The sequence below is a fragment of the Momordica charantia genome (genome assembly GCF_013281855.1).
Source record: "Momordica charantia cultivar OHB3-1 chromosome 8 unlocalized genomic scaffold, Mcharantia_2.0 BLBB01000008.1, whole genome shotgun sequence".
Classification (NCBI taxonomy): Eukaryota; Viridiplantae; Streptophyta; class Magnoliopsida; order Cucurbitales; family Cucurbitaceae; genus Momordica; species Momordica charantia.
In genome coordinates this window covers 10,985,111-11,009,068 of record NW_028275166.1, presented here as the reverse complement: position 1 = coordinate 11,009,068, position 23,958 = coordinate 10,985,111, and the positions used below count along the sequence as shown (strand labels likewise).

General features: G+C 34.4%; 2 protein-coding genes and 1 long non-coding RNA gene across 6 annotated transcripts in view; all 3 read left to right on the top strand.

Annotated features, from left to right (window-relative positions):
• Positions 1-14,221, top strand: part of EMB3012 (embryo defective 3012) — a 69,490-nt gene extending 55,269 nt beyond the window's left edge. For 2 of the 4 annotated variants that reach the window (XM_022296452.2, XM_088127453.1), the window contains 16 exons: positions 260-415; positions 494-556; positions 638-771; positions 2,992-3,403; positions 3,942-4,044; positions 4,135-4,247; positions 9,600-9,671; positions 10,236-10,311; positions 10,616-10,723; positions 10,846-10,987; positions 11,717-11,788; positions 11,879-12,095; positions 12,499-12,565; positions 13,171-13,262; positions 13,337-13,397; positions 13,543-14,221. In XM_022296452.2, coding sequence (XP_022152144.2) covers positions 260-415; positions 494-556; positions 638-771; positions 2,992-3,403; positions 3,942-4,044; positions 4,135-4,247; positions 9,600-9,671; positions 10,236-10,311; positions 10,616-10,723; positions 10,846-10,987; positions 11,717-11,788; positions 11,879-12,095; positions 12,499-12,565; positions 13,171-13,262; positions 13,337-13,397; positions 13,543-13,904 — 2,250 coding nt within the window. In that variant the 3' untranslated portion in view covers positions 13,905-14,221. Of the gene's footprint in view, positions 1-259; positions 416-493; positions 557-637; positions 772-2,991; positions 3,404-3,941; positions 4,045-4,134; positions 4,248-9,599; positions 9,672-10,235; positions 10,312-10,615; positions 10,724-10,845; positions 10,988-11,716; positions 11,789-11,878; positions 12,096-12,498; positions 12,566-13,170; positions 13,263-13,336; positions 13,398-13,542 lie in introns of those variants that run through there. The other 2 variants (XM_022296451.2, XM_088127454.1) reach the window with 2 other exon arrangements.
• A 3,537-nt stretch (positions 14,222-17,758) lies between these two features.
• LOC148209502 (RNA-binding (RRM/RBD/RNP motifs) family protein) lies at positions 17,759-21,025 on the top strand. Its single transcript, XM_088127455.1, has 6 exons — positions 17,759-18,029; positions 18,255-18,295; positions 18,390-18,553; positions 18,640-18,739; positions 18,821-18,990; positions 20,178-21,025. The coding sequence occupies exons 1-6, from the start codon at positions 17,923-17,925 to the stop codon at positions 20,703-20,705; spliced, it is 1,110 nt and encodes a 369-aa protein (XP_087983581.1). The 5' UTR covers positions 17,759-17,922; the 3' UTR covers positions 20,706-21,025.
• A 245-nt stretch (positions 21,026-21,270) lies between these two features.
• Positions 21,271-23,295, top strand: LOC111019933 (uncharacterized). Its single transcript, XR_015792797.1, has 2 exons — positions 21,271-22,563; positions 22,899-23,295. It is a non-coding gene; the product is annotated as an uncharacterized LOC111019933 (long non-coding RNA).
• The last annotated feature ends 663 nt before the right edge of the window (positions 23,296-23,958 follow it).

Sequence of the window (23,958 nt, the reverse complement as noted above, 5' to 3'; positions counted from 1 at the left end):
TTTAAGTCATATCCATTTCAGTATCCTTTTAGTCAAAATGATACAACTTTGAGCATGTATATCAGTATCATGCAAAGAAAATCTGAGCATTCTATCTGATTATTTGAACTACTTGATTAGCAATGTCGCCACTATTGTTCTTGAAATTATGTAAAAAAAGTTTCTAATTTTCCAACATGATAGTTTGTATTGTGTTTTGTCACGAAGTCTGCACTTGCCGTTTCCTAATTTAGTTCCTTCTTTTGAAAAATAATTTCAGAACATCAGTGCCACTTTTTATCGCAATGGAGGTTCTGTAATATGTCAAGTACATGGAAATGTAAAAGTAGGAATTCCGTCCAATGTGGTGTTGAATGTACAAAATGAACAACTAGGTGTTGGGAGCGAGATGCCTATTTACCCCTTGTTTCCAGAGGTAACAATTAAGACTCGGAGCAAAAAATCTACATTGGATTACCTATGGATAATCAACTGACTTTTAATCTATTGTCAGGGTGATGTGTTTTCCTTTTATCAATTATGCAAAGGCTATAATTGGACTATTGATGATGAAAAGGTGAGACTGTTTCCACCTCTGTAATTATTAAAAACGAGATATTGGTATCTGTTGGATAGAAGTATGACATATGTTGCTTAGGTGTTGAGATATAGTTTGCCAGAGCGCTTTAATGGTAGAGGGTACAGGCCTGCTTCAACTGCTTTGGAGGATGTTCAATTCGTGAGTTATATAAACGAGAGGGATCTTGGCTTTATCAATATGGTATATGGAAGGTATGCACTAATTATTGCTGAAGAAAACTATACTTTTGCTTCCATCTCTTGATTTGACATTTAATTCAATATGAGGATCGAAGCCACTGCATATATTTTAGTTTTATGCTTATTTGTGTTCAATTTTCAGTTATTCATCCCCTGATTTGGACTAAGGTTAATAGTCAATTTAAACTGTTGGTTGGGGTGGTTGTGCTTGATCGTTAAGAAATGCTTGTGATTACTTGGAGGTTAGGAGTTAAAAAAAAAAAAAAAAATTTTATTAAGAAGACCCAATTCTGTAAGGAGAGAAATCAAAGAGTTTTCCAAGAGTAACATCCACTTTTGATTCTTTTAGAAATGATGTACAACTTACAACCTCTTAAGAAATTATTTTGTAATTACAACTTTATCTTTGATCCTTCAAGATTGGAAGATACTAATCTACCAGCTTTGTTGAGCATCATCCCCCTGCCCTTAGGCTATTATTTTGTTTCTTGTATTAATATATATCATGTCTTATCATAAAAAACAAATTATGAAGACCCAATTTTTAATATTTTATTGAAAATGAAAAAGAAAAAGATTCAAAATGTGAATTATATGGTTTCATGTTACTATATAAAATAGGAATAGAGCAACGGTTTCATGTTACTACCAGCACTAATCAAATGATTTAAGCTATTTGGCATTATCAATTTTAATGTCAGTTTCTTTCCAATTAATATTAATAACCACTTGTTGGGCATTGTGCAAAATTTAAAGCCTACAAGTGAGAGTGAGTGTTGAAGTATTGATAAATGATTAAATTTACCATAATCCATTAACTTAAACTTTTGAGTTTAGTGGTGATTTAACATGATATTTAAGTCGGAGGTCTTGTGCCTAATTCTTCTAATGTCATTTCTTCCTCAATATTAATATTGATAACTACATGTTGAGCCTTATGCAAATTTCCAACCCCACAAAAGCCAGGAGTGTTTTTCTCAAATGAATACATCAATCATCTTTGGCTTGAAAGGTTTCTTTCTCATGGTGTGAGGTGGAGTGATATCATTTCCTTAAAATATTGATAACTACTTGTTGGGTCTTAGCCCAAAGTGAGGGTAGTGTTGTAAATTTAATTTACTATAACCTAGGAAGCACAAACACTCCATTTCAGGCAGAGTGTCCATGTCGGACAAGTGTCGGTCCGACACATTCGGGCACGCTTTGGACACGCATCTGAAACGCCAATTTGCGTGTCCCAATTTTATTTTTTTTTAATTTTGAACATGTGCAGAACACGCTTGGTACACGTCTGACCCGCCCTAAAATTAAACAAAGACCCAAATAAAAAAGTCCCATAACTTCAAAAAAATAAAAAAATAAAAAGAAGAAAGAAAAACTAAAGACAGCACAATCCTAACTCAACAGCCACCCACAAAATCTAATGAAGGAAGAAGAAGGAGATGAGAAGAAGAAGGAAGAGGAGGCGCAACATTGAGAAAGGAGGAGTGGAGGTGAGAAGAAGGAGGTGGTGGGTGGGAGGAAATGGATAAAAATTAGGGGGGAAGAAGAGAGTGTAACATTGGCAGATGAAAATTAGGTTTTCTTTTTTATGAGAGAAGATTTAGGGCTAGAATAGAGGTAGGAATAAGAGGGGACACATTGGGAGGATAAAAAGTTTTTTTTTTTTCCATGGGGAAATGGGTTGAAGCTTACCCAACTTTCTAATGGGAAGGAGGAAGCATGCATTTTTTAAATGGGAAGGAGGGGGCACATTGAGAAGGATAAAAGTTCCTTTTTCAATTGAAAGGTCTTATGTTTATGTGCGTTATTATTTTTAATTAATATTTAAATAAAAATTATATATATACATATATATATTTAATTTAAAAAAAATATATTTAACGTGTACCCAATGTGTCATGTCCTACTTTTTTCGAAATTAACGTGTCGACGTGTCCCTGTCGTGTGTCTGTGTCTGTGCTTCCTAGATTGCAACCCATTAGCTTAAGTTTTTTAGTTCAATGGTGGTTTAACAAATTTAGTCATTCATTTTAGATAATTTTAAGCTATTAGGTTTTATCAATTTAGACATTAATATCAGACAGAGTTGAACTATGAAAAATGAGGTGATGATCCATTTTTGGGAGGATTTTGCTGGGCGTAGGATGGCCTCTTTTCATTCATATATCATTATCTTGCTTTCACCTGTCCTGCTTTTCTTTACCTGGGTTTCTCTATTTTTTTCCCCAGATCTGCGGGCATAGCAAATATTGCAGTTTCTTTCCTTTGTGAATTAACTTTGGGTTCCAATATCGAAACAAAGTTTTTCAATGCTTCAGCATCTTTATCAGTTATACCTAATCTACCCCTTGCTCTCGGAGTTCCAATCACCTGGATTCTTCCTCCCTACTACACGACAACCAAAGCTTTACCATCATCCATGGACTCATATGGCCACTGGGACAGTCAGAGTCGAAAAAGAACAATAACATATTCCCTTTTAAGATGTTGTGGTGAAAAGGATGAAGATGCGTGGAAGGATGCCATCTCTATTCATGGGGATAGAATAAAAACTTCAGAGAGTAACAATATTGCATGCATTCAGGCAAAGGATCGCTCTTCCGGAAGAATGGAGATTGCTGCTTGTGTCAGGGTGGCAGAGGTATAAATTTTATTTCCTTGTGTGTCATGGCTGAAAAATTAGAGAGCCACTAAAAACATCCATGGGTATATATTTTCTGTTCAGTGTTTTACTATCCAACTAAACTGTAAGCCTACATTACTAATCGAGAATGAAAATGGATAATGAGAATTGTTGCTCTCCGTTACCATTAACTATCAAATAGAATCATTCATTTATTATGAACTCTATGCGAAAGTTAGAAATAATTATTTATTTTGGAAAACATGACATTCATTTAGGAGCACAGAAAGTCTTTCCCTTTACTCTTATTCTGTGTGGCCCATTGTTTTATTTTTATTTTATTTTATTTTTCCTCAACTCGCGAGGTTCCTAGTTGTGTTATTTTTATTCTCTTTTAAGTTCATTCTCAATTACTTAACGGAGACTTAAATGTTTTGAGTGCTAGGAGACCTCATCCCTATTTTCACGTGGTATTCCCCTGATTGATGTATTTATTATTTAGAACTTCATCTGTTCATTAGCAAGTGTCTAACTCGGTCTGAGTATTTGTTATCAGGTTGCCCAAATTAGACTGAGAAAGCAGGAATTTCCTTTCCATGTGATCAATCTTTCTGTTGGCACCGTACTTAGCCTTCCAATAAGCTACTATGATTCTCTAGGTACCAATTTTATGTATGAAAATCTTTAGTGATTTTATATGCTTCAAAATTAATTACTTATGGATCATATCTGACAATGTTCTTGACCAGGCAATCTCTTTCATGAGGCTCATGATGTTGTTCACTTTGATGTGGAAACTAACTATCCACATATTGTTTCCATAAATTACTCAAGAGAAGGCAATGGATATATTTATTTGAAGGTCTGTTAAATACTATCTTTATATAACATTCATTAATTTGTACTATACAAGTTATATCTATCAGGCAAAAACTATACCTTGGTGTTGTTCAAGGCAGCCCCCAAAGGTTGTCAAGGGCTTTGGGTCTCTTGGTCATACTGATTTAGAGGTTTCAAGTTTGAACCTTCTGGTGAGGTTAATACCAAAAGCCCTTTTATGTCTCTCAGGTCCGGCCGTGGGTGCCCTGGATATAAGGGAGCAAAGCTCCGACTCCCAGTTATAAAAAAAATAATAATAATAAAGTATACAAGATAGATCTAAATAAAACTTACGATAGAGAACTAACTTGGAAAGACATGAAATAAAAGGAGAAAGGATCAACTGCCCTATCAATCTCCTAGAAATCAGCAACTAATTACAAACAACCAAACAAGAACAAATAATATCCAAAAGATACAGCGGTAGAATAATTTTACATAATAGTCTAAAATATTTCTGAATGGGCGGCTCAAGGAGTAGAGATATTTAATTTCTCTTTTCGCTCCTACTTTGATATTTATTTTATTTTTATTTTTTAATTTTAATCATCAATTAATAAGTTCTATGAATTAAGAAATGCCAGAAGAGGGCTACTGGGACTTAGGCTTTCGTAGTCATCTGAAAGACATAGAGATTGAAGAATGGGCTGTGCTATCTCACCTCCTTGCTTCTATTCACCTCAACCAAGGGTCCAAGCGGATGATCTATGGGTTTGGAAGACTGACAGCAAGGGCCTTTTCTCAACAAAGTCTCTCCTTATAGACATGGACATCAAGGAGAATTCCCTACTCACACCACTTGCACAGTCCATTGGGGTTACACTTACCCAAAAAAGATCAAGTTCTTCATTCGTGAATTAGCACACATGGCCATCTCCCCAAATTGGTGCACTCTTTGTAAAAACAATGCGGAGTCTCAACCACACATCTTCCACACTATGCTCTTATGTTTCCAATTTTTGGGATGTATCTCTTTCGTCTTTTTGGTGGAAAGTGGCCTTACCCTATTGCATCAAGGACCTTCTTACTTTCGTTCTCACTGGCCACCCTTCAAAAAGGAAAAAGAGCTCCTTTGGCTGCACTTCATTAGGGCTTTTTTGTGGAACACTTGGAAGGAGAGGAATCATAAACTCTTTAGTGATAAAGAGATCTCTTTTGATAGGCTTTACGATAATATCATTAACCATGCTATCACATGGTGTAAATCATCTCTGCTCTTCTACTCGTATAGTTTTGATTCACTTTTGACCAATTGGAGAAGTTTTGTGTAACTCCTTTGGTTCTTGGGGCTTGCTTTCCCTATCTTTTGTAATTTTATACATCAATGGAATTGTTTAAAAGGAAAAAAAAAAAAAAAAAAAAAAAAAAAAGAAAAAGCCAAAATCTTCAAAGACAAGCCGAGAAATCAAGATATGTTGTGGGGTTTAATTTATTTCTTGGGCTTGCTATATAGTCTTGCTTCTTTTTGGTAAATATGACTCTCAGCTTATTAACACCAATAGGGTGGTTTTTTTATAAACCCTTATAACGTTTCTCTTCTTTCTTTCACTGCATCTGGTGTAAACCAAACTGTGAAACTTTCTTAATGATGATTATTTGTACATTACAACCAAACTTTATACTACACTATCTTTCTATCTTAGAGCTCCCTTGAAAAGTGACATCATTGCAAAAAAATTTAGTATTTTATTTTGCAAAGGAAATGAAGGTAAAAGAATTCATCTTGTTAATTATTTTTTACAAGGAAACAGAATTTTTATTGAATAAATGAAAAATTACAAGTAAAGAAATAACAGAAGCACCCAAACCCAACCTCGAAAATGATTTCTATACCCAAAACTGGTTTTTTTTGTTGGGGGGGGGGGTGTTGGGTGTTGTGGTATTGGTTATCTCGTTAAAGTATTTTTAACGGTTTTCCTTCTTTTTGTTAGAATGTGAATAAATGATTAAATTGACTGTAACTCAGCTGCATAAACTTTTAGATTCAATTGCGACTTACCATGGTGTCAGAGCAAAAGGTCATGTATGTTGAACTCTCATCTTAATTTGGAGAGAGTAATAATATTATAATATTTTTAAATATGTACAATCTAGGTCTTCTTACATATAGTAGAAAGATCCTATGCAACATAAGGAAAAAATAAAAACAATAAAGATTAAGTATTGACAACTCCCTACTGAGCAAGGAGGCTTGGGGATAGGCAGCATCTTGAATCGAAACCAAGCTTTGTTATCAAAGTGGGTCTGGAGATTTTTAACAGAAAAAGCCAGCCTCTGGACACAACTACTGATTGGGGCGAAATATGGGATTTCTCCAAATCATCCTTGGCCAAATCAACCATCCAAAATCTACAAAGGTCCTTGGGCTGGCATATCTAAGTTCATTAACAACATGAAAAACATAGTCCACTGTAAAATTGGAAATGGTAGATTGGCGAGCTTCTAGAACGACAGATGAACTTCTAATACCCGTTTGGTTGAGGACTTCCCCCAACTCTACTCGCTCTCTACAAAGAAAGATGCTAAGGTTAGTGAGATGTGTGAACAATCCATATTCATGGACTCACCATTTTCGTAGACCGCTCAAAGATGAGGAACTGGCAGAATGGTTTGACCTTGAGCACAGAATCTCAGCTTTTCATCTCTCACAGGGAAGACAAATGGATTTGGCCTATGGATCCCACTCAAACCTATACGGTTAAATCCCTCCTAAAGCACCTCACAGATACGCAACAAACTCCTCCCCCCTTGTCTTTTGAGATTATTTGGGCAGAAAAGTACCCCAAAAAAGTAAAATTCTTTTGTTCGGATCTTAGTGACAAAGCTATGAACACCCAAGATAGATTACATAGGCGCCTGCCAATGATGGTTTTATCTCCAAATGGGTGCATTATGTGTCTCAAGGAAGCAAAAACCCAAACCATCTCTTTGTCACTTGCGAATTTGCTCACAGATTTTGGAGCTCCATCATCAAAGCTTTTGATTGGCAAATCCCTCTACATGCGAATATAAACACTATGTTACAAGCAACCTTGGGGGGACATCCTTTCAAAAAGAACAAGAGGATTATGTGGTCCCTCTTTATCAGAGCATTTCTATGGAATCTTTGGAGAGAAAGAAATAGCAGAATCTTCAACAACAAGTCCCAACCGTTTGACAACTTTTATAATGGGGTTTTGGTTACAACTCTTAGCTGGTGTAAAAGCTACTTTCCATCTGTCTCTAGCCATAGTCTAAATGACCTTTTGAGGAATTTAAGGGCTCTTTTGTAACTCCTTTTTTTCTTTTTGTATATTTCATGCCATCAATGAAATATGTGTTTCTCATCAAAAAAATATATATATATATTTACACACAAATATTTACAAATATTGGAAATTCTAACACCCAGTAATATCATTTCCTCTCCAATTAATATCGATAACCCCTTGTGGGTCTTGTGCAAAATTTCCAAGACAAGTGTACGGGGAAGTGTTGGGATATGAATAAATGATTAAATTTACTGTAACCCATAGGCTTAAGCTTTAAGATTCAATGGTGATTAACACTTTTATTAAAAGTAAATATGATGTTTTGAACACCAATATGGGTTCTAAAGTTGTACAAGCCTTGTCTGGCAGTCTTTTTATTTTCTGTGTTTAAGTCTCCTTAGCAAAAGTTATAGAATTTGACTCCAGGAGGACATTTGGTTGGTTTGTTCTGGCTTAGTTTGGAATCAATTTGATCGGCTTTATCGTCTCTTTAGACCCGACTAATCCTGAAAGGATATCAATGGAAAATTCTAGTAATATTTTTACCTTAGTAGACTTCCCCATAAGGTAATTTTAATGTGACCGATTTCCCCTCTTTTGCAATCAGATCCAATCTCCTGGTCCATGTGGAAGAAAGGAAAAAGAATTTCACGTTCTTCCTTTCACTTTCGGGAAGGGAGGATGAAGAAAATCCTATTGATTGTCTGGAAGCTATCCCGCCTTTGGTAGAGTTATTACGCGGAAGCGCTAGTTAAGCCTTGGTCAAGTTCTTATTTAATTTTCTTGGATAACAAAGGTTTCATATTCTCATCCTGACTCTCTGAATTTGTCTGTTAGAAGAAACCTCAAAGACCTTTAGATCTATTGATGTACACAAGTAAGAGAGTTTCTTGGAGGAAATTGTAATGATCCTTTATTAAGGAAACCAGCCCCTATTTATAGAGGTTGCTGGACTCTTTAAAACTGAACATAAGCCAAGTTACCGTATAGTAACTATGGAAGAGACTAAAGAAGACTTATAAAGGCCCAACTAACTTAAAAGGCCGAACAACTAGCAACTAACTACATCATCTATGTATTCTGTTCTTTTATGCTTCTTATTCATGATGCACATCTCTCCCAATTTGTTGATGAAAAACTTAAGGATCCAATTATTCATGAAAATCTTCCTGTTTTTTAGAGCCATCCCTTTGACAACCTTTTGGACTTTAATTTTGAAAAAAAGCAAGTACTTGTGATTTGATGCAGAAACAAAGCTAATTGCTCTTTCACCATTATGGTGTTTTCTTTGCTGTATTGTGAGGTGGATGAATCAGTTGACCATCTTTTTCTCAGCCGTGTGATTTTGCTCTTAACTTGTGGTTAAAGCTGCTATGTTATTTTGATGTTCTTTGGTTCTTGTCAAAGGATGTTCATTCTTTACTTAACTAGGTATATTTTTGGAAGAATATTCACTAGAAGATAATGGGATTCTGGAATTGCGCAATTGCAGCACTTAGTTGCATATTTGGGTTAAAATGAACAAATTGATATTTGTAGACTGCAATAAAATTGAGCAATTTGGGACAAAATTATGTTCTTTGCTTTTTGTAGGCCAAAAAGTGTAATTCTAAGACTTTGGAATTACTTCAGCATAATCCCATGATGGCCACCTACCTTAGGAATTAGTAATTCCTATGTGTTTCCCAGCACCAAATGTTGTAAGGTCAGACGGTTGCCCTGTGAGATTAGTCGAGGTGAGCATAAGCTGGCCCGGACACTCACGGATATCAAAATATATATATATATATATATATATTCTTCTAAGTGATTATACTTTCAGTAGTTTTTTTTTTTGTCTGATAACTTTTTCTGTATTACTTTTCTGCTTGAGCATTCTCATCTTCTTCGTCTGTTGTTATTTCAACATACAAATAAATTTTATCTCCTATAAAAAAAATGTAGTCTTCTATTGAAAGAATTCTAAAGCACGTGCAACTCACAGAATAGTATGCAGTATCTGTATGTTTGACCATTTGATTGAATTTTCACGTTACCCTTATTTAGATGTAGCTCTGTTGTGACTTCTTCTTCTGATGTTGAAGGCAGAGCAACATGGTACAGCTCTTGTCCAAGTATCGATTGACAAGAATCCAGAAAAGTCGGACTATATATTGGTATGGTTGTACCTTGGTCTACTTATTTTAAATCTGTGAAATATTTATTTGCATTCTACTTTTAGGAGTGAGTATATCTTTTTTAGACAGAAAGAGCAAGAGAGAGAGAGAGAGAGTTAAAGTTTTTGGCAGAAAAATATTACCTAAAAGGCAATGTGTTTCACATGCTCGTTGTTTTCTCCTTGCTTGAGATACTTTGTAATTGGTAGTGTTAGGACACAAATCAGCAGGTAGAACCCTCTTACACTCTCTCGTAAGACACCTTCATGGACACCTAGTCTTTGAAGTTGGTAGTTGTTTAATTTTCAGGTTTGCTTAGTGTGGGCAGTGTTTTTCAGTGTATCTTTTTTGGGTTTTTGGGCCGTTTTTTGCATCTCTGAATAGGAGTTTGTACTTTTCATGTCATCCATGAAAAGTATTGTTCCCTTTTTCTAAAAAGGAAAAAAAAAATAGAGAGAGAGAGAGAGAGAGTACTCATCAAGATATACAAGTGCTAGCCTTTTATGCAAGTTATATCTTGCCTTGATTTCTCTATGATTCCCTAAATCCCATTGTCTCCTCCAGATTTCAGTTGGTGCGCTAATATATCCTCACGACCCAGTAATCCATGTCGGTAGTCATCTCAACTTCAGTATTAAAGGTTAGTATCTAGGAATTGAATTGAGAACTATCACTTTCAGAGTTTCTTCTGGATAAACTACAAGTCTAAATTTCACCGGAAAATGCTCATATCAAGACATATATTTATTTATTCTTTTTTATTTTTTTGTTTTTGTGATGTCATGATTAATCTCCTTGAGAAATAATTTTCACATACGCACCTCCATAATTCGGAGATAATGCAGGGCTTTTTTTTTTCTTGTGGGGGTGGGGGTGGGGGGTGAAAGTTTAAATACTCAAGCATAAGAATTTATTTTAAGGATTCTACCATAAATAATGTGTAGGTTTCAATGATCAAATTTCTGGCCGGTGGACTACAACCAATGAAAGTGTTTTATCTGTGGACATGCTAGCTGGAATAGCTGAAGCAGTTGGTCCAGGTTCAACAGAAGGTACCAAATGATGTCTTCATTGTTAGCTTTGTTACTGTACTTTTAAAGAACTCATATTCTTATCTGGTTTTACTTTATGCTTATCAACTGTAAAATAATCCATAACCCGTTCCATGCGACAGTACTATTTGAAGGTTCAAATTTGACCTTGCGGACAACTGTGACAGTACAGACTGGGTACACTTTGTCCGTGGTTGCTCCAGTTGAAATTCTGACAAATGTTCCTTTCCCAGGAAAAGGATATAACTTCTCTGTGAATTTCAGGTTTGTAGATTTTGTGCATGTGAATATAGAGTATTAGATTTCATAAAGGTTATCGTACGGAATTTCGGAAATTATCTTTGATCAGTAGTGAAATAATTTTTTTTGGTTAAAATTGAATGATAGACAGTAGCTTTACCTTATGTAATGACACTTCCATGTTGAAGTTTTTTGTGAGGATGGAATTCAGTGTTTAAATTCCCTAACCAACGAGTTGGATAATAAATTTTTTTTGGTTGAATTTTCCTTTCAAGTTCTGAAGTCTCCAAGAAAGGTTCTATTTAGTCCCTTCCCTTATACAGATAAAATTATTCAATATGACCGCCCATTGTGACTACCCTACCCCTCTTAAACCCTTGGATATGGGGTAGAGAAACTAAAATTTATATTTCACCATCAATCCATTGGTGTAAAACCGTCAGCCACATTGTACCAGCCAATTTCTCCAACTAAAAGGGATTTTTTAACCCTAAACTTAAAAATCATTGAAAATATTAGTTTTTCATAAGTAATGGCTAAAGAAAACTAGTGGGACTTATTTATTTATTTATTTTATAATATTTTCTGATCCGGCTATAATTAATTAATTACATATTTTCTTGTTACCTACGCAGCAAATTTGTTAATTTACTTGAATTGATTATTAATTAGGGTTTAAGGCTTAGGGATTTAGGAGTCTTTTCGGTGAAACTTTTGTTTTGTTTTCTTCTGATGTGTTTCATTTTATTTCAGCAGCAAATCTGGAACTCTTCTAAATGATAAGAGAGTCCTGCACGACTGTAGAGTAGACCCTCTCTTTGTTGGGTATGTTGTGATCCAATTCTTTTCTTCCTTCCTTTCCCGTATTCTTGAACTGAGCAATTGATAATTCATACATTTTTTTATGGATTAAAGGTATGCAAAGCCATGGTTGGATCTTGACTATAACAATTCATATTGTCTCTTTTTCCCTTACTCACCGGAGCACTTGGCTCGTTTAGCGCCCAAGTCAAAGGCCATGAGACCAGATATAACTGTTTCTATCTATGCTTCATCTCGAGAAGCTAGACAAATTTCTGGATCTGCTTCTGCACTTTTTATAGGGGGCTTTTCAGTCATGGAGATGGGCAAGGTAATTCATTAATAAACACCTGCAGGAAATTGAAATTGGAATAATGTATCCAAACGCTACTTCCAAACAGAAGTTGATGTCCATAAGAAGCTCATAAGTATGAGTTGCATTCATCAACATAAGAAGTTAATCATTAAATGTTCTTTTCATTCTATCCAAGAATTGGATGATTTGAATAATATTTCAATGATTTTTGTCAAGTTTAGCGTGTTAAAACCTTTCGTTATCTCCATGAAGGAATTTCTTAAACTCTCTTTTTTCCTCAAAAAAATTTAACATTTCCTAGAGTTAAACAAAGTTTGGTCCAACTCTTTAAATCTTTACTCTCTTAGTAAAATTAGTTTGTATTCTAAGAAAATTTCTGGTATGATTTTATCAAATTTTGACTATTTTCAAATTCCAGAGTGCAACGCAGTTGAATCTGACTCCAGACTCAAACAAGACTGTTATAACCATCTTGGGAAATACAGGTAAGCTAACTACTTTATGTTAATATGCTGTAATAAACAATTTGTAATATATTAGGTCTGCCAAAATATATAATAGAACTTCCTATAACTTGAGAGAATTTCTAATATGGTTCAATAAAGTTTTGGAGAATCCTGTTTATTGAAAGATAATAATTATGTCTCAATGGTTCAATAAAATTGGTGAACACTTTCTTCTTCCCCCTTTTTCCTTCTCGAGTTTTATCCTTTCGATATACTAGACCATTTTTGGGGCTGCCGAATATTCTTCATGGTACATCCAACTCCAACATTAGTAATTGGAAAGGTTGCTCAGGATTTTCTTGGAAAACAACAGGTTTTGGCTGTTACATGCTGTGTCGTAATTAAGAAAAATCTATATTTTACAACTATTATAAGCTTCTAGTGTACCCGTTGCCTTTCCGTGATCCTATGACTTGCTGTTAAGGTATTAAAAGGATAAATTTATCATAACCCATTAGCTTAAGTTTTTTAGTTGATTAGTGATTTAACGTTGCGCACACTGCATTCTTCACTTGGTATTACTTAATGAAGATATCCTTTGTGTATCTTAAACTGAATGGTGCTGATGCTATTTGCTTTCGTAGACGTCGATCTTCACTGGCATGAACAGGATTTGGTCGTTGCTGGTCCCATTTCTAAAGAAGAATCTGGCATTGGTGGGCGGACAGAGTATGAAGTAAGTCCTGCTGTATTTAATATTTACTCATAATCCAATTAATTTGACAAACTTTTTATCATATCTCTACGCAGGTAAAAGCAATGGGAACGAAGAGATTCAAAGATAAAATTCTTATCACATTAGCCGCTAACGGTAAACTATTTTTACTCTATTACTTAAAAGATCCCTTCATCATTTTTTTCTTTTTCTGTTTTTTTGGATGGGGGATGATAGGGAGTTGGATCACTAACATCACAAAATTGAGATGCATATTGGTGGTGGTGGTGTATGCTTGCAGGCCAGAGAACAGAAATTGATGTCTGCTATGAACCCGGAGAAGGAGACGCATCAGGACCCACCTCCAACGTTACCATTTGGGCTATAGTACTTGGCGCTCTGTCCTTGCTGATGTTAACTATTACTTTGTTCATGTGTTTCATGGACAACCCTAACAGAACTCAGTCCTTTCAGCCTGCCATTACTCGTACTCCAACTGTTACAGCACCCGTCACGCCTGATCGCAGCAGCCCCGGTATCTCAAACGAACAATCTCCTCGAATGCCACAACCATTTGTAGACTACGTGAGGCAAACAATTGATGAGACTCCATATTACAAGCGTGAGGGAAGGCGAAGATTCAATGTGCAAAATACATTCTAGCTTTGTGTCTGCTACCGAACTTAACTCATCCAATTTGACACGCATTCTCAACATTCCCGGGGAGGTTCAAGTTTGAACATGTAAGTCCCAGATTTTTGGCATTGGATTAAAGTTATGAGATTTGCAATCTTTTCCAACTCCTTTATTCAATTTTCTAGTGATAAGTCAGATTTTAGGATCATGGTAGAGGATGATTGTATTGTTCTTAGAATCACTGAATTCTTTATGGAAAAATAGCTTTGTAACATTTAGAACATTTGGTTACAAATTTGTAAAGTTAATATGTTTAATGATGAAAGAGAATGTTGATTGTTGTATTTTGTGTCGATTTAAATTTGAAGTGGAAGATTTGAATTCTATTTTCATTTGTTTGGTGGTTGTTTTTAAGATAACCTCTTTTAGTTCTCGTAAATCATGACCAGTTATCTCGGTCCACCCAACCATTCGAGCTTTTTACTAATTGAAATTACTTTTAAAATTTTCAATAATAAAAAATAATTTGAAAATTTCTTAAAATAAATGAAAAGCACGGCAACCTCTTTTAAATTTAGTATTTTCTCCTCCCTCTAAAGTGTTTATTGAATATGCTTCGTTTAGCATCTGGAATTTGTAGAACATAATGATTTCAAATTCTTAATTGTATTTGGAACCAAAATGATGGTAAATTATTAAAATTAAAATTTATTGTTTGGTGTACATGAGAAATGAAAACAATGTATAACATTTTACTATTATGTACTTAATATTTTATATAATATTTTAATATAAACTAGTAATTTCAACCATGAAAAACATAAATACTTTAATCAAATCGACCTAACAAAAATTAAAACTTGTCAATGTCACATTTATTTTAAAAACTAAACAAAAAAAAGACTTGCAAATTTTCTTTATTCAAATACTAAAAAAATTCTTAAAATCAAATTATTTCAATTTATTCGCAACAATTTGTTTCTTTTTTATTTTTATCATAGTTATTTTATGATATGCACTAAAAAAAATAAAAGCAAAAGTAAAAAAGAAGAAAAATATACCAAAAAAAAACATAAACATATAAAGAATCTAAACAATATTGAAATATAAGGAACAACAAGTGTATAGGGATACAAAGATTGAAGGAGGTTAGAGTGATAAGTTTTTTTCACCAAAGTAGGACAAAATTGGAATTTGTTACCTTCAAATTTAAAATCCTCACAAATGGAACCTATTTCGAACGGAAATTATTTAAACTAAAAACAGAATTCGAAATCATTTAGGATTTCAAATTCTTTTTTCTTTATTTATCCAAACACGAGAAATGATTTCAAAATCCGTTAAGATTTTGAATTCCCTCTAGATCGGAGGTTCCAAACAGGGGTAAATGCTTCACTTATATACATTCTTTTCAAGAAGCAAAATTAATTCTCCTATGTTTATAAGGAAAATGTATTTCAATTGCAAACCCTAGCATGAAATATCTCAATTCCAATATGAAAGTTACGATTTTATTGGTCACTCAAGATTTGAGAGTTTAGTGTTTAATTGGAAATGGTTCGAAAGGGGACACTATAGTCCATGAGATTTTGAAAATGATTGTGGTTCTTAAAATCATTTGATTATTAGTTGACTAATAAAAATATGATGCAGTTGTTAAATTGCTTAATTTAATATTATTCGGTGATGATTGGACTTTGAAGTAGTCATCTTTCTCCTTTCTCCATCTCCCTTCTTCAAGCTAACTCATTGCTGCCTCTCTTGTTGTTGGCCCTCATTGTCGTCCCCCCTCCTCATCAAAGTTACTGTATTTCATCACCGTTGTCGTCGTTTAAGGGTAACGACTCTAGATATGTGGAACAAAAGGTTGGGTCCTTTCGTTAAGGAAGGGAAAAGTGGTCACAAGTCAGTGAAATACAATAGTAATTTAACCATTAAAACCTCATTAACTAAATAGACGTAAAATTCAAACCGACTAAAAAGTGTATTTTTTTTCTTAATTAATGAAATAATTTTAATTACTCTGGTCAAGACATTTTCATTGTTGTAATTGCATCCCTATTAAACAAATACTCAATAATATGAACATAAACTTTAACATTGGTTGTATTAGTATGTCTAATTTCCGAAAAAAAAAAGCTATATGAATATTATTATCTTTCTGTTATACTTTGAATACTAAAAAGTGTTCGAATCTCTTTTAATGTTCTGTTTTTATTTACTTCTTATTTATATCAATGTAAGAGTGCAATGCGTTTAAATTTTTCTCTGTTTAATGGAATTTTGATAATTCTAGGTAAACTTTTTATTTTTTTATTTAAATAACAAAATGTCTTTTTTTCCTTCTGAAAAGCAACCTAAATAATGTTTCAAAAGAGAAAAAGAAAGCAACCTAAATAACATATTTTAGTCTAATTGTTTTTATTTAAAATAAAATAGAGAAATAATCTTCCAACAAAAATTTCAATTATTATTGTATCGTCTCTAATTTGCCAATTAGAAAAAAAATATATCAAAGAAAACATATTTTTATTCTCAATTTATGTTTAGTCGAAGTATTGCCACTTAAAGATAACAATGCACCTTTACTTTATAAGAAATATCGTCTCACATAACTTCACGTGACAATAAAAATATTATATTGTTTAAGCAACCACACAAGTCAAGGTACACTCGTTACAGTAATGTCGTCGACTTGAATCATTTTAGCACATTTGTTGATGCCTTAAAAATTCGTAAGATCTATTATTTGGAAAAAAAAAATTATATATATATATATATATATATATATATATATATATATATATATTAAGTAAACAATCTTAATTCTGTGATGAGAGAGGCTAAAATAAAACTTTAAAAAAATTGAGAACAAAAAAAATTAGGATATGTTAGTATGTTGCCTAGTATCAATTCCTCATTTTTCGTATTCACTAAATCAAGTGAATTTTTTTTAGTACAACATGTGTGGTGCAAATCGAAGTCACAACTTCTTGATTTGAGATATATGTAAATTATAACCGCTGACATATACTCGCTTTGACACTAAATCAAGTGATTTTAGTGAATCTTGGGTGTATTCATTTATGAAAATAATATTTCCTTAATCTGAATTAAAACTATAATATTCTAAAAAAATATACTAAAGATTAATTTCGAAATAATTATATTTAAATAATTGTTTTTTACAATATTAAAAAGATCCGACGAAACCCGGTCTTTTTAATGTTACGAAATTCAAAACTTATTTGAAAAATATTTCAGATAGCAAACTAGTTTAAAAAATAATGCAGGTGAAATTGTTGTTTTATTTAAGAAAAGACCCATTTATGTGGTGGTATTCTTTAAAAATACTCATGCACCAGTTTTTTTTTAACAAATTAATATTTGACACATGGCATATCTCTTTTTAAAAATCGGTGTATGGAAGAGACGACATGTCAAGTATTTAAAAAAAGTAAGTCATGTATGAAGAGACGATTTTTTTTTATTAGAGTTCAGGTACGAAGAGACGATCTACATGTGAGGTGTTGCGTATATCGTCTCTTAAGAACAATTACAGATGCATGATTCGGTGATGATTGACATATATCTCCAACTAAAAGATAAAAGATTTGTAAGTTTGAATATTCGCTCCTACCTACCAAAAAAACTGTAAGCATCATTCCTTTAATAGGTTTGATCTCTCAGATATTTTTGAAAAAAGTTTCAAATTTTGTAATATCAAAAAAGAAAAAAAGAAGTGAAGGAAATGATAATTAAACCATTTGGATGGAGTTTTCCATGCCTTTGATTATGATTAGAAAAAGGGAGTTCCAGGCGGTTAAAATAGGCCGAGCCGCAGGGGATCGAAAAATCCAAGATATTTAATGGCAGTGGTCCAATGAACAATCTGGCGAGAAATTGCGAAATCCAAATTCTAGGGTTTAAGGAGGAACGGGCGCCCTTTTTCAACTTCATTCAACTCATGTCCTCTAGGGCTTAGCCATTTTCCTAATTCCTTCCCTTCACTTTCTCTTCTTCTTCTTCCCTCGCTCCACTGTCCATGGATTCCAAACCAAACGACGCTTCCACTAATGGGGATCATCAGGACCCCAAACCCATCACCCATAAAGATGACGGACCCCCTCATGGCGACGGAGCGAGTGCTGGGTCAGTTAATCTAACCTTCTTTCTCTACTTTCTCTGGGGAGCTCGAAAGTTCAAGTGTTTAGAACGAAGACCCAGCGAATCTCTCGAAACTGGGACTGGGTTGTTGTTGTTGGTGGTGGTGGTGGTGTGGAATTGGGTGGGGATGGAGTGGGGTTTTCTAGAAACGAATTTTGTTTACTTTTATGTTTCTTGATCCCTTTTCTTGCTTTTTGGGTGCTGTTGCAGGAAAATATTTGTTGGAGGGTTACCGCGGGAGACTACTTCTGGTTAGTTTTTTTAGCGGTTGTATTGTATATTTCCTAATGTGTTATCTTTCTGTCGTTGTTTTTGTAATTGTTGTGATTTTCGTTGATTCTGCAGCGCAATTTGTTAAACATTTTGGTGAATATGGAGCAATTACGGACTCTGTTATAATGAAGGACCGGAAGACTGGACATCCCCGCGGTTTCGGGTTTGTGACTTATGCTGATCACTCTGTGGTAGATAAAGTCATTGAGGAGACACATGTTATTAATGGGAAACAAGTAGGCCTGAACTGTGTGTTGCTTTTTAGTTAGACACTAGATTTCGAATGTTTTGAGCTCAAACTTTAGAATTTTGTTATTTTTAGGTGGAAATCAAACGAACAATACCCAAAGGGTCTTCCAGCTCTAGAGACTTCAAGACCAAGAAGATTTTTGTTGGTGGAATTCCTACATCTGTAGATGAGGGTAACTTACTATTTTATTTCACGAATGCTTAATTAGATGATAATATTAGTTGTAGCATACTCACTGTTAAGTGTCAAGCAGATGAGTTCAGGGATTTCTTTTCGCAATATGGTGAGGTTAAGGAACACCAGATTATGCGCGACCACTCCACTAGTCGGTCTCGTGGGTTTGGTTTTATTACATTTGAGACAGAGCAAGCAGTTGACGATCTCTTGGCAAATGGTAACAGACTTGACATGGCAGGCAGTCAGGTTAGCAGAGTTCTATCCTGTCTGAACTAATCTAACATTTCCACTTTCTATGTTTTGTAGAACATATTTACCAACTCTCTAGGTCCCTCTTGTGGATTTTTTTAGTAATCATCATTTTTTGTCAGTTCTGTTTGAGCAATAAACGAATGTTTCCTATTCTTCTGGTCGCATGACTTAAGTATTTATATTTCTTTGACCAATTTCTTGGATTTGGAATATGAAATTTGTTTGACCAATATGATAGTGTGAAGAAAGATCTGATTGAAAAAGTCCAAAATTGCCATTGACTGTCCAAGTAGCTAGTATGTCTTATTAGTTGCCACTTTGAACCAGTCCTTTACTTATAATTTCTTTTATAATCTACATTTACTTGAATTCATTATACTGAACCAAAGGCCAAGTTATGCTGTTCCATAACCTCCGTTGAAGCCATGTTTTTATTTCAGTAACTACCCAAGGCACAAGCATCTCAATTTAGGACCTATATAGAGCACTGGAGAACTATACTAATGATGGCCTCTAGATTTTCTCTTTTTGAACTTATTTTCACCCGTGGATTAATTTCTTGTGAGAGTTTCTCGAGGTTCATCTAGAGTAAAGGCTGAACAAGTTTTAATCTAGAAATCTAATTTGAAAACTGTTTTTGTAAAGCATTATTAAGGGAGTGTAAAAGTGAATTGGTAGCAAATGACATTGATATCTTGTTTTCTGAAGCAATGCTTCTTGTTCGATTATATTTTCCTATTTGTAGACTCTAAAATTAGAACATTTTAAACTAAAAAATAAAAATTTATTGGATCAAATTTTTGAAAATTATTCTGGAATATTTTTCAGAAGAAAAGCCCATGTAAACAATTTGTCTCTTACAGTAGGCTGTTGTTTAATGCAAGCTTATTCATTAGTTTTTTGTGAGGCGGGGGCCCTCTTATCCTCCGACCTTTTTGGCTGCCTCCTAATATTTTTATTCAATACATACTAACATTTTTTATCAAAAAAAGGATAACTGTTGAGTTAGCTGTGACAAGGTTATTGCTTGTAAAGTGAGTTTATGTAGGTTTCACTATGGATTTTTTGTCCGTATTGGTCTTATGTACAAGTACAGCATAAGCATGCAAATTATGTATTAAATATATTCATCTGCTGAAGTCATTTGAACAATTTATGGTTGATTATTCTTTGTTCCAAAGGTGGAGATCAAGAAGGCAGAGCCAAAAAAGGCAAATCCACCTCCAGCCCCTTCAAAGAGATACCATGATTCAAGGCCAAGTTACAGTGGTAGCTTTGGGGGTGATGCATATGCGGAGTTTGGAGGTGGCGGGTATGGTGGTGCTTTTAGGGCAGGTGGTCCATATGGTGCTAGAGCTGGCTATGGTGGATATGGTGGAAACGATTTTAGTGGTTATGGGATGTATGGTACTGGTGGCATTGGAGCTTACAGGGAAGATCCCTCTATGGGGTATTCTGCACGTTATGGAGCAGGCTTCAGCAGAGGTTATGATTTTAGAGGTGGTTATGGTGGTCCCGATGAGAGCTATGGTGCTTATAACAGTGGTGGTGCTCCTAATACCGGTGGGTATGCAGGCAGCTATGATATGGGCATTGGCACTGGATACCCTTCTGGTGGTAGAGGCTCCTTCTATGGAAGTAGAGGAGGAGGAGGATATGATGGTGCAGGGAGTGCTCCAAGTGGTCGATATCATCCTTATGGACGATAGTAAGTAGCTGTGGGGAGCTCTTGTGTTAATTGATATGCTACAAGGACGCCAAATGCTCATCAGTTCCCAGTTTTCAATAGAATTATAGAAATGTGTGTGCCTCGTCACAAGATTCCTGCCATGTTCACCAGGATCACAATTTTCAGAGATCTAGAATTTGACTGTACAATCGATTGACTAACTTGCTGGAGATTGTGCTAAGATTATGTATTACTTTATATATGCCATTAATTTCTCCATTTTGCTATCAACATTTATGTTGTTTTGTTGACATGGCTATTTTAAAGAATGTTTAAAAATATTTGGCTCCCCTTCTATTACCTTGGTTCTTAAAATTCTTCTCGATACCAATGCCGTAAATAAAAGGGCAAATGATGATTATGAAATTAAAATAAAGGTCTCAACGGAAAGCAGGAGGTTATGGAACTCGGCAACTACCATTTGTTATTTCCACCCGCAACTCAGCATAAAGATGGCATGATAAACGTAACCCCTCTCTAAGAGTCGTTGCCATCATTCTGCTGTCCAAAAACTTGATGCTCATCAAATTTTATCTGTAAGTTCCTCTGCTTGTCCTTTGAATTGTTTATTTTTTAATTGCCACTCCTTTTACACTGATAAGAATGATTGCTTGAATGCAAGCTGTGAACAGGAGAACTGGTTGCTTTTTCTAATTTTTATGTAATTGCTGTAAATTGGCTTTCTTAAAGAGCACCAAGAATGTAGGTTAGTAACTAAAATGCCTGCTCTTGATGATTGGATTATGAGTTTCAAGAACTTTGTCTATTGGGAATTTCTTAAAGGATGTGTTGATGGGGGGAAGTTGACACATTCTTTGTTTTTATGCAAAATAGGAAGGACCTGACGTAGGCAGGATGATTTAAGAGTCGTGGACTATTAGACGAGCTTGATTTTTTTCTATAATTATTTTATTGTTTTTTATAATTATTTTGCTTTCAAAATAGAAGACATGTTATTAATCTTTAATGATATTGATATTGTTGAAGAGTATAGCGATTGTTTTGATAGTATATAATGGGACTGGATATCCTTAAGCAATATGAGTATAGTTGGGACAGTTGGATTCTGACAAATTCTTTGTGCTGCAGATCCAAGTTGTATGGACGCAGAAGCTATAGCCCATTATAAGGTTTAATGAACTTTGACATCTTCCAAATGAAAGGCTTCAAATTTGTGGGGAATGTCAAAAAAACCACGCATCACAATCCTCCCCAACTGAATGGAAATGTGAATGGACTCTTCAGTTTAAAACAGGGATTGTGTACTGGCTCCTATTCTCATGGGATGGCTCTTTAGGCTAAGACTTATCATGTGATAGTCATATCAAAGTTGCCTAAATTCAACTATGATGACACACCTAATATTTCAATGAGTGTGGTTATTGTGTTTGTAACTATTCTCATTGAATTGTTATTTAACAGATGTGTTGGCTTTCCTCCCTTCTTTTAGTGAGTGACCTTTGTCACTTTTTTCATGTAGCCAAGAATTAAAGTTGAGGGATGCTTTTTAAGACTATGGCATCTTAACGATCATGGCAAGAATGGAGATCGATCGATCACCATAGGACAACTCCCAATAATTTCCCAGTTGGTGGTCCAACTTTTTCAATGATAACAAAGTAATTTTGAAGGGATATGGAAATTGTAGGCCGTGTAATTTGTTCGAGCTGTCTTATCCGCTTTCAGGTTACGAACGCGTGGAGTTAGGACATCTGCATTTTCCAATCCTAAAAAGTAGATGAATAGGCAAAAGCTAGAGATTGATGATCTCTACCTGGAATTGAATTTCAATCATTGAACTTTTTCAGATGTCTGTTGATATGAGGAGTCAATTTCAGGTATAGTGCACATAACCCTGTTATCTTTGAAAGTAGGCTGCTTGTGGTAATACCCCCTCCTCAAATTCCTTGAATCAAGACCATACCATTATATATACATGGCTTACTCTTTCATCATCATATATATTTTGACATATTTTTGTTTCTTTTTACTATCACTGTGGAAGATGGATGGTGGTAGGGCTTGGTTGTAGGCTGTGAGAGTTCATCCAAACATTATCTTCTTGGCATATAATGATGTATTTTTTGTTGTGTTGGTTTTTGCTGATCATTTCACTGGTTTTTGATTTCTCAATTTTTTGTCTGTTTGTTTTTCTTTGCTGTTGTTTGTGCAGGATCCACCAGTAATTCCCACCCCAGAAAGAGGTTAGTTCTGGAATTACCGATTTTGAATCTCTACTCTTTTTAAGCATAAGTCCTTTTTAGTTAGAGAGAAAAAAATCTCAATGTTAGACGTCTTCAAAATCTTTGAATCGAAATACATATAGATTTACAGATGCACGTACTTAATATGGTATACCTACACTGGCAACTACTTACTTTTCCTTTTGCCTTGAAAAGTATGGCCACACATTCCTTTTTTTTTTTTTTAGTTCTGGTGAGCCTAATAAGTAATGTCAAAAACCCTTATGTCTCTTGGGTCCGGATCTTGGGGTGGGCGCGGGTGTCCTCACCCTTTTAAATAAGTTATAAATTCTTATTATCAATATTATGTTGAGTGATTTTTTTTTACATTTTCTTATAATTTGTCGATTGTTTTACGATATAATGGATCCCTTTGTGTTGATGTTAAACCCATGGACATATAGAAATGCCAACGAAAATGTGGAAATTTAAAACTTTAATTGTAAGGTTAGTTTATATACGTGTAAGTTGACTCAAATATCCCCATCAAAAAACAAATAATATCAATAATTTCTTTGTAAACAACATATATTAGTGAACAATATCTCCTATCTTATTATAAAATTAATCAAATGAATAGTTCTACATGCTTTTGTTACAGACAAATAAACATTTAATTCATCATTTGAAGCTGAAACCCAAATTTAATTTGGATGTTATTACAATCCCATCATTCTAATCTATTATTGCCCTTTTCAATTTATTCAAATCAAGACCATTCTACTTGATTTGAACACGACGAAACTTGTCGTTTCAACTCAATTTAAACTTTCATACAAAAATTAAACGACAAAAATCAAAACAATTTAGATTGATGTAAAATTAACTTAGATTTGGTGTGAGAGATTTCTCTCTCTTCTTTTCTTTTTCTCTCTCATCCTCACCAAAGGCAAAGGCAAAGGCAAAGTAGGCATACAATGTACATTGAAAATGATTGTTTGAACATATTTCTGTGATTGGGGGACTTTGGTCCCACATTTTAGGACACTG